A 16,449-nucleotide genomic window follows, 5' to 3' on the forward strand; every position below is an offset into this window, starting at 1 on the left:
CTGTTTTATTCAGCATTTCACTGTAAGGTCTACTACACCTGTTGTATTCAGCATTTCACTGTAAGGTCTACTACACCTGTTGTATTCAGCATTTCACTGTAAGGTCTACTACACCTGTTGTATTCAGCATTTCACTGTAAGGTCTACTACACCTGTTGTATTCAGCATTTCACTGTAAGGTCTACTACACCTGTTGTATTCAGCATTTCACTGTAAGGTCTACTACACCTGTTGTATTCAGCATTTCACTGTAAGGTCTACCTACACCTGTTGTATTCAGCATTTCACTGTGAGGTCTACTACACCTGTTGTATTCAGCATTTCACTGTAAGGTCTACAACACCTGTTGTATTCAGCATTTCACTGTAAGGTCTACTACACCTGTTGTATTCAGCATTTCACTGTAAGGTCTACTACACCGGTTGTATTCAGCATTTCACTGTGAGGTCTACTACACCTGTTGTAATCAGCATTTCACTGTGAGGTCTACTACACCTGTTGTATTCAGCATTTCACTGTGAGGTCTACTACACCTGTTGTATTCAGCATTTCACTGTGAGGTCTACTACACCTGTTGTAATCAGCATTTCACTGTGAGGTCTACTACACCTGTTGTATTCAGCATTTCACTGTGAGGTCTACTACACCTGTTGTAATCAGCATTTCACTGTGAGGTCTACTACACCTGTTGTATTCAGCATTTCACTGTAAGGTCTACTACACCTGTTGTATTCAGCATTTCACTGTAAGGTCTACCTACACCTGTTGTATTCAGCATTTCACTGTGAGGTCTACTACACCTGTTGTATTCAGCATTTCACTGTGAGGTCTACTACACCTGTTGTATTCAGCATTTCACTGTGAGGTCTACTACACCTGTTGTATTCAGCATTTCACTGTAAGGTCTACCTACACCTGTTGTATTCAGCATTTCACTGTAAGGTCTACTACACCTGTTGTATTCAGCATTTCACTGTAAGGTCTACTACACCTGTTGTATTCAGCATTTCACTGTGAGGTCTACTACACCTGTTGTATTCAGCATTTCACTGTGAGGTCTACTACACCTGTTGTATTCAGCATTTGACTGTAAGGTCTACTACACCTGTTGTATTCAGCATTTCACTGTAAGGTCTACTACACCTGTTGTATTCAGCATTCATTGTGAGGTCTACTACACCTGTTGTATTCAGCATTTCACTGTCAGGTCTACTTCACCTGTTGTATTCAGCATTTCACTGTAAGGTCTACTACACCTGTTGTATTCAGCATTTCACGGTAAGGTCTACTACACCTGTTGTATTCAGCATTTCACTGTGAGGTCTACTACACCTGTTGTACTCAGCATTTCACTGTAAGGTCTACAACACCTGTTGTATTCAGCATTTCACTGTAAGGTCTACAACACCTGTTGTATTCAGCATTTCACTGTAAGGTCTACAACACCTGTTGTATTCAGCATTTCACTGTAAGGTCTACTACACCTGTTGTATTCAGCATTTCACTGTAAGGTCTACTACACCTGTTGTATTCAGCATTTCACTGTGAGGTCTACAACACCTGTTGTATTCAGCATTTCACTGTAAGGTCTACAACACCTGTTGTATTCAGCATTTCACTGTAAGGTCTACTACATCTGTTGTATTCAGCATTTCACTGTGAGGTCTACAACACCTGTTGTATTCAGCATTTCACTGTAAGGTCTACAACACCTGTTGTATTCAGCATTTCACTGTAAGGTCTACTACACCTGTTGTATTCAGCATTTCACTGTGAGGTCTACTACACCTGTTGTATTCAGCATTTCACTGTAAGGTCTACTACACCTGTTGTATTCAGCATTTCACTGTAAGGTCTACTACACCTGTTGTATTCAGCATTTCACTGTAAGGTCTACTACACCTGTTGTATTCAGCATTTCACTGTAAGGTCTACTACACCTGTTGTATTCAGCATTTCACTGTGAGGTCTACAACACCTGTTGTATTCAGCATTTCACTGTAAGGTCTACAACACCTGTTGTATTCAGCATTTCACTGTAAGGTCTACTACACCTGTTGTATTCAGCATTTCACTGTGAGGTCTACTACACCTGTTGTATTCAGCATTTCACTGTAAGGTCTACAACACCTGTTGTATTCAGCATTTCACTGTAAGGTCTACAACACCTGTTTTATTCAGCATTTCACTGTAAGGTCTACTACACCTGTTGTATTCAGCATTTCACTGTAAGGTCTACTACACCTGTTGTATTCAGCATTTCACTGTAAGGTCTACTACACCTGTTGTATTCAGCATTTCACTGTAAGGTCTACTACACCTGTTGTATTCAGCATTTCACTGTAAGGTCTACTACACCTGTTGTATTCAGCATTTCACTGTAAGGTCTACTACACCTGTTGTATTCAGCATTTCACTGTAAGGTCTACCTACACCTGTTGTATTCAGCATTTCACTGTGAGGTCTACTACACCTGTTGTATTCAGCATTTCACTGTAAGGTCTACAACACCTGTTGTATTCAGCATTTCACTGTAAGGTCTACTACACCTGTTGTATTCAGCATTTCACTGTAAGGTCTACTACACCGGTTGTATTCAGCATTTCACTGTGAGGTCTACTACACCTGTTGTAATCAGCATTTCACTGTGAGGTCTACTACACCTGTTGTATTCAGCATTTCACTGTGAGGTCTACTACACCTGTTGTATTCAGCATTTCACTGTGAGGTCTACTACACCTGTTGTAATCAGCATTTCACTGTGAGGTCTACTACACCTGTTGTATTCAGCATTTCACTGTGAGGTCTACTACACCTGTTGTAATCAGCATTTCACTGTGAGGTCTACTACACCTGTTGTATTCAGCATTTCACTGTAAGGTCTACTACACCTGTTGTATTCAGCATTTCACTGTAAGGTCTACCTACACCTGTTGTATTCAGCATTTCACTGTGAGGTCTACTACACCTGTTGTATTCAGCATTTCACTGTGAGGTCTACTACACCTGTTGTATTCAGCATTTCACTGTGAGGTCTACTACACCTGTTGTATTCAGCATTTCACTGTAAGGTCTACCTACACCTGTTGTATTCAGCATTTCACTGTAAGGTCTACTACACCTGTTGTATTCAGCATTTCACTGTAAGGTCTACTACACCTGTTGTATTCAGCATTTCACTGTGAGGTCTACTACACCTGTTGTATTCAGCATTTCACTGTGAGGTCTACTACACCTGTTGTATTCAGCATTTGACTGTAAGGTCTACTACACCTGTTGTATTCAGCATTTCACTGTAAGGTCTACTACACCTGTTGTATTCAGCATTTCATTGTGAGGTCTACTACACCTGTTGTATTCAGCATTTCACTGTCAGGTCTACTTCACCTGTTGTATTCAGCATTTCACTGTAAGGTCTACTACACCTGTTGTATTCAGCATTTCACGGTAAGGTCTACTACACCTGTTGTATTCAGCATTTCACTGTAATGTCTACCTACACCTGTTGTATTCAGCATTTCACTGTGAGGTCTACTACACCTGTTGTATTCAGCATTTCACTGTGAGGTCTACTACACCTGTTGTATTCAGCATTTCACTGTGAAGTCTACTACACCTGTTGTATTCAGCATTTCACTGTAAGGTCTACCTACACCTGTTGTATTCAGCATTTCACTGTGAGGTCTACTACACCTGTTGTATTCAGCATTTCACTGTGAGGTCTACTACACCTGTTGTATTCAGCATTTCACTGTAAGGTCTACCTACACCTGTTGTATTCAGCATTTCACTGTAAGGTCTAGTACACCTGTTGTATTCAGCATTTCACTGTGAAGTCTACTACACCTGTTGTATTCAGCATTTCACTGTAAGGTCTACCTACACCTGTTGTATTCAGCATTTCACTGTGAGGTCTACTACACCTGTTGTATTCAGCATTTCACTGTGAGGTCCACTACACCTGTTGTATTCAGCATTTCACTGTAAGGTCTACCTACACCTGTTGTATTCAGCATTTCACTGTAAGGTCTAGTACACCTGTTGTATTCAGCATTTCACTGTAAGGTCTACTACACCTGTTGTATTCAGCATTTCACTGTAAGGTCTACTACACCTGTTGTATTCAGCATTTGACTGTAAGGTCTACTACACCTGTTGTATTCAGCATTTCACTGTAAGGTCTACTACACCTGTTGTATTCAGCATTTCACGGTAAGGTCTACTACACCTGTTGTATTCAGCATTTCACTGTAAGGTCTACTACACCTGTTGTATTCAGCATTTCACTGTAAGGTCTACTACACCTGTTGTATTCAGCATTTCATTGTGAGGTCTACTACACCTGTTGTATTCAGCATTTCACTGTCAGGTCTACTTCACCTGTTGTATTCAGCATTTCACTGTAAGGTCTACTACACCTGTTGTATTCAGCATTTCACGGTAAGGTCTACTACACCTGTTGTATTCAGCATTTCACTGTAATGTCTACCTACACCTGTTGTATTCAGCATTTCACTGTGAGGTCTACTACACCTGTTGTATTCAGCATTTCACTGTGAGGTCTACTACACCTGTTGTATTCAGCATTTCACTGTGAAGTCTACTACACCTGTTGTATTCAGCATTTCACTGTAAGGTCTACCTACACCTGTTGTATTCAGCATTTCACTGTGAGGTCTACTACACCTGTTGTATTCAGCATTTCACTGTGAGGTCTACTACACCTGTTGTATTCAGCATTTCACTGTAAGGTCTACCTACACCTGTTGTATTCAGCATTTCACTGTAAGGTCTAGTACACCTGTTGTATTCAGCATTTCACTGTGAAGTCTACTACACCTGTTGTATTCAGCATTTCACTGTGAGGTCTACTACACCTGTTGTATTCAGCATTTCACTGTGAAGTCTACTACACCTGTTGTATTCAGCATTTCACTGTAAGGTCTACCTACACCTGTTGTATTCAGCATTTCACTGTGAGGTCTACTACACCTGTTGTATTCAGCATTTCACTGTGAGGTCTACTACACCTGTTGTATTCAGCATTTCACTGTAAGGTCTACCTACACCTGTTGTATTCAGCATTTGACTGTAAGGTCTACTACACCTGTTGTATTCAGCATTTCACTGTAAGGTCTACTACACCTGTTGTATTCAGCATTTCATTGTGAGGTCTACTACACCTGTTGTATTCAGCATTTCACTGTCAGGTCTACTTCACCTGTTGTATTCAGCATTTCACTGTAAGGTCTACTACACCTGTTGTATTCAGCATTTCACGGTAAGGTCTACTACACCTGTTGTATTCAGCATTTCACTGTAATGTCTACCTACACCTGTTGTATTCAGCATTTCACTGTGAGGTCTACTACACCTGTTGTATTCAGCATTTCACTGTGAGGTCTACTACACCTGTTGTATTCAGCATTTCACTGTGAAGTCTACTACACCTGTTGTATTCAGCATTTCACTGTAAGGTCTACCTACACCTGTTGTATTCAGCATTTCACTGTGAGGTCTACTACACCTGTTGTATTCAGCATTTCACTGTGAGGTCTACTACACCTGTTGTATTCAGCATTTCACTGTAAGGTCTACCTACACCTGTTGTATTCAGCATTTCACTGTAAGGTCTAGTACACCTGTTGTATTCAGCATTTCACTGTGAAGTCTACTACACCTGTTGTATTCAGCATTTCACTGTAAGGTCTACCTACACCTGTTGTATTCAGCATTTCACTGTGAGGTCTACTACACCTGTTGTATTCAGCATTTCACTGTGAGGTCCACTACACCTGTTGTATTCAGCATTTCACTGTAAGGTCTACCTACACCTGTTGTATTCAGCATTTCACTGTAAGGTCTAGTACACCTGTTGTATTCAGCATTTCACTGTAAGGTCTACTACACCTGTTGTATTCAGCATTTCACTGTAAGGTCTACTACACCTGTTGTATTCAGCATTTGACTGTAAGGTCTACTACACCTGTTGTATTCAGCATTTCACTGTAAGGTCTACTACACCTGTTGTATTCAGCATTTCACGGTAAGGTCTACTACACCTGTTGTATTCAGCATTTCACTGTAAGGTCTACTACACCTGTTGTATTCAGCATTTCACTGTGAGGTCTACTACACCTGTTGTATTCAGCATTTCACTGTAAGGTCTACCTACACCTGTTGTATTCAGCATTTCACTGTAAGGTCTACTACACCTGTTGTATTCAGCATTTCACTGTAAGGTCTACTACACCTGTTGTATTCAGCATTTCACTGTGAGGTCTACTACACCTGTTGTATTCAGCATTTGACTGTAAGGTCTACTACACCTGTTGTATTCAGCATTTCACTGTGAGGTCTACTACACCTGTTGTATTCAGCATTTCACTGTGAGGTCTACTACACCTGTTGTATTCAGCATTTGACTGTAAGGTCTACTACACCTGTTGTATTCAGCATTTCACTGTAAGGTCTACTACACCTGTTGTATTCAGCATTTGACTGTAAGGTCTACTACACCTGTTGTATTCAGCATTTCACTGTGAGGTCTACTACACCTGTTGTATTCAGCATTTCACTGTGAGGTCTACTACACCTGTTGTATTCAGCATTTGACTGTAAGGTCTACTACACCTGTTGTATTCAGCATTTCACTGTGAGGTCTACTACACCTGTTGTATTCAGCATTTGACTGTAAGGTCTACTACACCTGTTGTATTCAGCATTTCACTGTAAGGTCTACCTACACCTGTTGTATTCAGCATTTCACTGTGAGGTCTACTACACCTGTTGTATTCAGCATTTCACTGTGAGGTCTACTACACCTGTTGTATTCAGCATTTCACTGTGAGGTCTACTACACCTGTTGTATTCAGCATTTCACTGTAAGGTCTACCTACACCTGTTGTATTCAGCATTTCACTGTAAGGTCTACTACACCTGTTGTATTCAGCATTTCACTGTAAGGTCTACTACACCTGTTGTATTCAGCATTTCACTGTGAGGTCTACTACACCTGTTGTATTCAGCATTTGACTGTAAGGTCTACTACACCTGTTGTATTCAGCATTTCACTGTGAGGTCTACTACACCTGTTGTATTCAGCATTTCACTGTGAGGTCTACTACACCTGTTGTATTCAGCATTTGACTGTAAGGTCTACTACACCTGTTGTATTCAGCATTTCACTGTAAGGTCTACTACACCTGTTGTATTCAGCATTTCACTGTAAGGTCTACTACACCTGTTGTATTCAGCATTTCATTGTGAGGTCTACTACACCTGTTGTATTCAGCATTTCACTGTCAGGTCTACTTCACCTGTTGTATTCAGCATTTCACTGTAAGGTCTACTACACCTGTTGTATTCAGCATTTCACGGTAAGGTCTACTACACCTGTTGTATTCAGCATTTCACTGTAAGGTCTACCTACACCTGTTGTATTCAGCATTTCACTGTGAGGTCTACTACACCTGTTGTATTCAGCATTTCACTGTGAGGTCTACTACACCTGTTGTATTCAGCATTTCACTGTGAAGTCTACTACACCTGTTGTATTCAGCATTTCACTGTAAGGTCTACCTACACCTGTTGTATTCAGCATTTCACTGTAAGGTCTACTACACCTGTTGTATTCAGCATTTCACTGTAAGGTCTACTACACCTGTTGTATTCAGCATTTCACTGTGAGGTCCACTACACCTGTTGTATTCAGCATTTGACTGTAAGGTCTACTACACCTGTTGTATTCAGCATTTCACTGTAAGGTCTACCTACACCTGTTGTATTCAGCATTTCACTGTAAGGTCTACTACACCTGTTGTATTCAGCATTTCACTGTAAGGTCTACTACACCTGTTGTATTCAGCATTTCACTGTGAGGTCCACTACACCTGTTGTATTCAGCATTTGACTGTAAGGTCTACTACACCTGTTGTATTCAGCATTTCACTGTGAGGTCTACTACACCTGTTGTATTCAGCATTTCACTGTGAGGTCTACTACACCTGTTGTATTCAGCATTTGACTGTAAGGTCTACTACACCTGTTGTATTCAGCATTTCACTGTAAGGTCTACTACACCTGTTGTATTCAGCATTTCATTGTGAGGTCTACTACACCTGTTGTATTCAGCATTTCACTGTCAGGTCTACTACACCTGTTGTATTCAGCATTTCACTGTAAGGTCTACTACACCTGTTGTATTCAGCATTTCACTGTGAGGTCTACTACACCTGTTGTATTCAGCATTTGACTGTAAGGTCTACTACACCTGTTGTATTCAGCATTTCACTGTAAGGTCTACTACACCTGTTGTATTCAGCATTTCATTGTGAGGTCTACTACACCTGTTGTATTCAGCATTTGACTGTAAGGTCTACTACACCTGTTGTATTCAGCATTTCACTGTAAGGTCTACTACACCTGTTGTATTCAGCATTTCATTGTGAGGTCTACTACACCTGTTGTATTCAGCATTTCACTGTCAGGTCTACTACACCTGTTGTATTCAGCATTTCACTGTAAGGTCTACTACACCTGTTGTATTCAGCATTTCACTGTGAGGTCTACTACACCTGTTGTATTCAGCATTTGACTGTAAGGTCTACTACACCTGTTGTATTCAGCATTTCACTGTAAGGTCTACTACACCTGTTGTATTCAGCATTTCATTGTGAGGTCTACTACACCTGTTGTATTCAGCATTTCACTGTCAGGTCTACTACACCTGTTGTATTCAGCATTTCACTGTAAGGTCTACTACACCTGTTGTATTCAGCATTTCACTGTGAGGTCTACTACACCTGTTGTATTCAGCATTTCACTGTGAGGTCTACTACACCTGTTGTATTCAGCATTTGACTGTAAGGTCTACTACACCTGTTGTATTCAGCATTTCACTGTAAGGTCTACTACACCTGTTGTATTCAGCATTTCATTGTGAGGTCTACTACACCTGTTGTATTCAGCATTTCACTGTAAGGTCTACAACACCTGTTGTATTCGGCATTTCACTGTGAGGTCTACTAAACCTGTTGTATTCAGCATTTCACTGTCAGGTCTACTACACCTGTTGTATTCAGCATTTCACTGTAAGGTCTACTACACCTGTTGTATTCAGCATTTCACTGTAAGGTCTACAACACCTGTTGTATTCAGCATTTCACTGTAAGGTCTACAACACCTGTTGTATTCAGCATTTCACTGTAAGGTCTACTACACCTGTTGTATTCAGCATTTCACTGTAAGGTCTACTACACCTGTTGTATTCAGCATTTCACTGTAAGGTCTACAACACCTGTTGTATTCAGCATTTCACTGTAAGGTCTACAACACCTGTTGTATTCAGCATTTCACTGTAAGGTCTACTACACCTGTTGTATTCAGCATTTCACTGTAAGGTCTACAACACCTGTTGTATTCAGCATTTCACTGTAAGGTCTACAACACCTGTTGTATTCGGGGGCATGTGATTAATACAATTTGATTGGATTGCATTATATAATCTGAATAGATCTTGTCACTTGTTGTTCCAGCTGATTTTGGAGTAGCAGCCAAAATAACAGCCACCATTGCCAAGAGGAAGTCCTTCATCGGGACTCCTTACTGGTGAGTCTTTCTCTGAGACAGTCCTCTGTCGGGACTCCTTACTGGTGAGTCTTTCTCTGAGACAGTCCTCCGTCCCAAATAGAAACCCTGTTCCTTTTTATAGTGCACTAATTTTGACCAGGCCCCATAGGACTGATAGGGCCCATATGACTGATAGGACCCATAGGACTGATAGGACCCATAGGACTGATAGGGCCCATAGGACTGATAGGACTGATAGGACTGATAGGGCCCACATGACTGATAGGACTCATAGGACTGATAGGGCTGATAGGACCCATAGGACTGATAGGACCCATAGGACTGATGGGACCCATAGGACTGATAGGGCCTACAGGACTGATAGGGCCCATAGGACTGATAGGACTGATAGGGCCCATATGACTGATAGGACTGATAGGGCCCATATGACTGATAGGACTGATAGGGCCCATATGACTGATAGGACCCATAGGGCTGATAGGGCCCATAGGACTGATAGGACCCATAGGGCTGATAGGGCCCATAGGACTGATAGGACCCATAGGACTGATAGGACCCATAGGACTGATAGGGCCCATAGGACTGATAGGACTGATATGACCCATAGGACTGATAGGACTGATAGGACCCATAGGGCTGATATGGCCCATAGGACTGATTAGGACCCATAGGACCGATAGGACCCATAGGACTGATAGGGCCCATATGACTGATAGGACTGATAGGGCCCATAGGACTGATAGGACCCATAGGACTGATAGGATCCATAGGACTGATAGGGCCCACAGGACTGATAGGGCCCACAGGACTGATAGGGTCCATAGGACTGATAGGGCCCATAGGACTGATAGGGCCCATAGGACTGATAGGGCCCATAGGACTGATAGGGCCCATAGGACTGATAGGACCCATAGGACTGATAGGGCTGACAGGGCCCATAGGACTGAAAGGGCCCATAGGACTGATAGGGCCCATAGGACTGATAGGGCCCATAGGACTGATAGGGCCCATAGGACTGATAGGGCCCATAGGACTGATAGGACCCATAGGACTGATAGGGCCCATAGGGCTGATAGGGCCCATAGGACTGATAGGGCCCATAGGACTGATAGGGCCCATAGGACTGATAGGGCCCATAGGACTGATAGGGCCCATAGGACTGATAGGGCCCATAGGGCTGATAGGACCCATAGGGCTGATAGGACCCATAGGACTGATAGGGCCCATAGGACTGATAGGGCCCATAGGGCTGATAGGACCCATAGGGCTGATAGGACCCATAGGACTGATAGGGCCCATAGGGCTGATAGGGCCCATAGGACTGATAGGGCCCATAGGGCTGATAGGACCCATAGGGCTGATAGGACCCATAGGGCTGATAGGACCCATAGGGCTGATAGGGCTGATAGGACCCATAGGGCTCGGGTCAAAAGTAGTGCACTATATAGGGAATAGTGTTCCATTTGGGACGTGTGCTTTCTTTCTCTCCATAGGGAGTCGGGCCGAAACGCCATTTAGACGTGACTGTATTAGTTCAGCACTGCCTCTTGTGTCTTAAATCAATCACCAGAATTGATTTAAAACGTTCCCCGCCCCCCCTCATCAATCTTCACACAATACCCCATAATGACAAAGCAAAAACAAGTTATTAAAAAAAAACTGAAATATTTCATTTTATAATTAAGTTTTCAGACTTTTTACTCAGTACTTTGTTGAAGCACCTTTGCCAGCGATTACAGCCTCGAGTCTTTCTTGGGTATGACGCTACAAGCTTGGCTCACCTGTATTTGGGGAGTTTCTACCATTCTTCTCTGCAGATCCTCTCAAGCTCGTGTCAGGTTGAATGGGGAACGTCGCTGCGCAGCTATTTTCAGGTCTCTCCAGAGATGTTGGATCAGGTTCAAGTCCGGGCTCTGGCTGGGCCACTCAAGGACATTCAGAGACGTGTCCCGAAGCCACTCCTGCGTTATCTTGGTTGTGTGCTTAGGATCGTTGTCCTGTTGGAAGGTGAACCTTCGCCCCAGTCTGAGGTCCTGAGCGCTCTGGAGCAGGTTTTCATCAAGGATCTCTCTGTACTTTGCTCCGTTCATCTTTCCCCTCGATCCTGACTAGTCTCCCAGTCCCTGCTGCTGAAAAACATCCCCACAGCATGATTCTGCCACCACCATACTTAACTGTAGGGATAGTGCCAGGTTTCCTCCAGACTTGACGCTTGGCATTCAGGCCAAAGAGTTCAATCTTGGTTTCATCAAACCAGAGAATCTTGTTTCTCATGGTCTAAGAGTCCTTTAGGTGCCTTTTGGCAAAACTCCAAGCGGGCTGTCATGTGCCTTTTACTGACAAGTGGTTCACTGGTCACTCTACCATAAAGGTCTGATTGGTGGAGTGCTGCAGAGATGGTTGTCCTTCTGGAAGGTTCTCCCATCTCCACAGAGGAACTATAGAGCTCTGTCAGAGTGACCATCGGGTTGTTGGTCACCTCCCTGACCAAGGCCCTTCTCCCCCGATTGCTCAGTTTGGCCGGGCGACCAGCTCTAGGAAGAGTCTTGGTGGTTCCAAACCTCTTCCGTTTAAGAATGATGGAGGCCACTGGGTTCTTGGGAACCTTCAATGCTGCAGACACATTTTGGTGCCCTTCCCCAGATCTGTGCCTCGACACAATCCTGTCATGGAGCTCTACGGACAATTCCTTCAACCTCGTGGCTTGGTTTTTTGCTCTGACATGCACTGTCATCTGTGGGACCTTATATAGACAGGTGTGTGCCTTTCCAAATCATGTCCAATCAAATTGTAGATACATTTCAAGGATGATTAATGGAAACGGGATGCACCTGGGCTCAATTTCGAAACGCATAGCAAAGGGTCTAAATACTAATGTAAATTTATTTCTGTTTTTTACATTAACAATTTTGCTAAATTTTCCCAAAAACTTTTCACTCTGTTGTTTTTGGGGTATTGTGATGTCACTATGGGGTATTGTGATGTCATTATGGGGTATTGTGATGTCACTATGGGGTATTGTGTGTAGATTGAGGATATGTATTTAATCAATTTCAGAATAAGGCTCTTAACGTAACAAAAAGTCAAGGGGTCTGAATACCGTCCCGAATCACTGTACATACTGTATACCACACCAGTAGTGAAATGGTCAAGCTGATATACATGCTTGTGTTAGGCGTACAGTACGTGCTGCATGATTACAGTCCTAATTTCTAGGAGATGATGTAAAACATGGGTGTCAAACTCTGGCCCGTGGGCCAAATTTGGCCCGCGGGGTAATTATATTTGGCCCGCGAGACAATACCAAATTACTACTAGAGCTGGCCCGCCGGTGTTATACAGCGCATTCACCACTAATACTACGAATCCCATAATGCTCTGCTGTTTTCGCGCGCCAATCAGGACAGGACCCAGAAACGCTCTCTCCTCTGTGACAGTAGTCATAGCAACATAGACGCTACAACTGTCAGCGAGCTAACCCTTCCCAAAAATGGCGAAAAGAAAGGCAGAAAACAGGAGCTTTCTGGACAAGTGGGAGGCAGAATATCTGTTTACATATGTAAAAGACAAACCTGTTTGTCTTGTTTGTGGAGTCAACGTGGCTGTAAGTAAGGAGTACAACATTAGACGACACTATGAAACGAAACACCATGACAAATACAAGGACCTGGACATGACTCAAAGGAGCCAGAAAGTAGAGGAGATGAAAAGAAGTTTGGTTTCACAACAGAATATGTTTAAAAAAGCCACATCACAAAGCGAGGCTGCTGTAAAGGCTAGTTATATAGTGGCAGCAGAGATCGCAAAATCAGCCCGGCCCTTTAATGAGGGAGAGTTCATGAAAAAGTGCATGATGAAGGTTTGTGACCTCGTATGCCCAGAGAAAAAACAAGCATTTTCAAACGTGAGCCTGAGCAGGAACACAGTAGCTGATCGCACATGTGATCTTGCCACCAATCTGTATGACCAGCTGATGGAAAAGGGAAAAGATTTTGTTGCGTTCTCCCTCGCTGTGGATGAGAGCTGCGACGCATCTGACACTGCTCAGCTGTCAGTCTTCATCCGTGGAGTGGACTCAAATCTGTGTGTTACGGAGGAGCTATTAGGATTCAAATCAATGCATGGCACAACCACAGGAAAGGAAATCTTTGAGGAGGTTTCCAAATGTGTAACTGAAATAAAGCTGCCGTGGGATAAACTCGTTGGATTAACGACAGATGGTGCGCCAGCGATGTGCGGTAAAAAGAGTGGACTGGTGGGCATGGTTCGGGAGAAGATGCGGGAAGAGAACTGTGCAGGTGAGCTAACTGTTTACCACTGCATCATACATCAGGAAGCACTGTGTGCCAAAGCCCTAAAGATGGAACATGTTATGACCACAGTAACACAGGTAGTTAACTTTATAAGAGCCAAAGGTCTAAATCACCGCCAGTTTAAATCTTTTCTGGAGGAGTGTGATTCGGAATACGCAGAGGTGAGATGGCTAAGCAGAGGAAAAGTACTGAACAGATGTTTCGAGCTGCGTGAGGAAATATGTCAATTCCTGGAAACCAAAGGGAAGGATACAGCAGAGCTCCGGGAGCAAAAGTTCCTGTGTGAGCTGGCCTTTCTCTGTGACATCTCGAGCCATCTCGATGCGCTGAACATGCAGCTTCAGGGGCGGGGGCGCATCATCACAGACATGTACGCTGCAGTGAGGGCCTTCAAAACTAAACTGTGCCTGTGGGAGAATCAGATGCTGCAAGGAAACCCTTGCCATTTTCCCTGCTGCCAATCCATAAAAGCGCAGATCTCTACCGCCGTGTTCCCATGCGCACAGTTTGCTGAAAAACTCAGTGTTCTCGCCGCTGAGTTTAGCCGGCGATTTGCCGACTTCGATGCCCAGAAATGCAAGTTTGAACTGCTTAGTAATCCCTTCGCAGTTGATGTGGAAAATGCACCAACCAACATCCAAATGGAGCTGATTGAACTCCAGTGCAACGACACGCTGAAGTCAAAGTATGATGCTGTGGGCGCCGCACAGTTTCCACGGTTCATCCCTGACACAATGCCTCAGCTCCGCACCCAAGCTGCTCAGATGCTCTCCATGTTCGGCAGCACTTATCTATGCGAGCAACTTTTCTCCTCGATGAAGATGACCAAAACAACTCACAGGAGACGTCTGACTGATGAACATCTTCGCTCGATACTGAGGATTTCTTCAGCTCAGAGCTTGAGCCCAGACATTGATGAACTAGCATCCAAGAAGAGATGCCAGGTATCTGGATTGGGCACATCAGATTAGACCAGTGTGCAATAATTTACGTTTTCTTTATACACTTTTTCTTGCTACAAGGCATGGGCTTGAATGGTTGATTGATTTATTATAATTTTATTTGTAAAATTATTAGCCAGTGGAAAAAGTTTATTTTGGTATTTAAATCAGAAGGCTGCAAATAGAAAAGAGGCATACAATTTTTATTTAAATTTTATTTATAAATGAATGCCATTGATGTGTTTTTTCATTTGAAATTCGATTTTGCATGTCTCCACTATTAAATTATATATTGTATGGTAATAAGCGATGCTTGTTCCATATTCAATGTTAAAGCAAAACTTGTTTGGGTCCATATTAAAAGGTTAATTTGTTCAATGTTGGCCCGTGACTTTGTTCAGGTTTTACATTTTGGCCCACTGGGTATTTGAGTTTGACACCCCTGATGTAAAACGTGTACATATGTAGACAAGATGGTAATATTGTCTGTTATCTGTGCAGGATGGCCCCAGAGGTAGCAGATTGAGATGTGTGTTATCTGTGCAGGATGGCCCCGGAGGTAGCATATTGAGATGTGTGTTATCTGTGCAGGATGGCCCCGGAGGTAGCATATTGAGATGTGTGTTATCTGTGCAGGATGGCCCCGGAGGTAGCAGATTGAGATGTGTGTTATCTGTGCAGGATGGCCCCAGAGGTAGCAGATTGAAATGTGTGTTATCTGTGCAGGATGGCCCCAGAGGTAGCAGATTGAGATGTGTGTTATCTGTGCAGGATGGCCCCGGAGGTAGCAGCAGTAGAGAAGAACGGAGGTTACAACCAGCTGTGTGACATCTGGGCCGTGGGCATCACCTCCATAGAACTGGCCGAGCTGCAGCCCCCTATGTTTGACCTGCACCCAATGAGGTACAGCTCCTGCCCTAAACTTCTTTACTTATCAACCAATCAATGCTGTTTCTGCTCTCCACGTCCTCACTCATCAACCAATCAATGCTGTTTCTGCTCTCTACTGCTCTCTACTGTTTTTGCTCTACACTTCCTCACTCATCTACCAATCAATGCTGTTTCTGCTCTCCACTTCCTCACTCATCAACCAATCAATGCTGTTTCTGCTCTACTTCCTCACTCATCAACCAATCAATGCTGTTTCTGCTTCACCTCCTCACTCATCAACCAATCAATGCTGTTTCTGCTCTCCACTTCCTCACTCATCTACCAATCAATGCTGTTTCTGCTCTCCACTTCCTCACTCATCTACCAATCAATGCTGTTTCTGCTCTCCACTTCCTCACTCATCTACCAATCAATGCTGTTTCTGATCCACTTCCTCACTCATCTACCAATCAATGCTGTTTCTGCTCTCCACTCCCTTACTCATCAACCAATCAATGCTGTTTCTGATCCACTTCCTCACTCATCAACCAATCAATGCTCTCTCTACTCTACTCTCTCTACTCTCTACTCTCTCTACTCTCTCCCCTCTCTCTCTCTCCACTAAGATCACTGTCAGTCATTGCCCTAATGCCTACGTAACAGACTTAAGATGATCGTAGTGCTAGGAAGGTTTTGTGAAACTCCCCGTACTACAGTGTAGATGAAAGTCTCTC

The 16,449-nt window shown here is 43.3% G+C and overlaps 1 protein-coding gene across 7 annotated transcripts in view; it reads left to right on the top strand.

The window, feature by feature from the left end:
* Positions 1-16,449, top strand: part of LOC110504274 (mitogen-activated protein kinase kinase kinase kinase 5) — a 156,509-nt gene that overhangs the window by 49,546 nt on the left and 90,514 nt on the right. For all 7 annotated transcript variants that reach the window (XM_036962933.1, XM_036962932.1, XM_036962934.1 and 4 more), the window contains 2 exons: positions 9,537-9,609; positions 15,617-15,748. In XM_036962933.1, the coding sequence (XP_036818828.1) occupies positions 9,537-9,609; positions 15,617-15,748 (205 nt within the window). The remainder of the gene's footprint in view (positions 1-9,536; positions 9,610-15,616; positions 15,749-16,449) is intronic.

This window comes from Oncorhynchus mykiss, chromosome 25, assembly GCF_013265735.2.
Source record: "Oncorhynchus mykiss isolate Arlee chromosome 25, USDA_OmykA_1.1, whole genome shotgun sequence".
NCBI classification, from domain to species: Eukaryota; Metazoa; Chordata; class Actinopteri; order Salmoniformes; family Salmonidae; genus Oncorhynchus; species Oncorhynchus mykiss.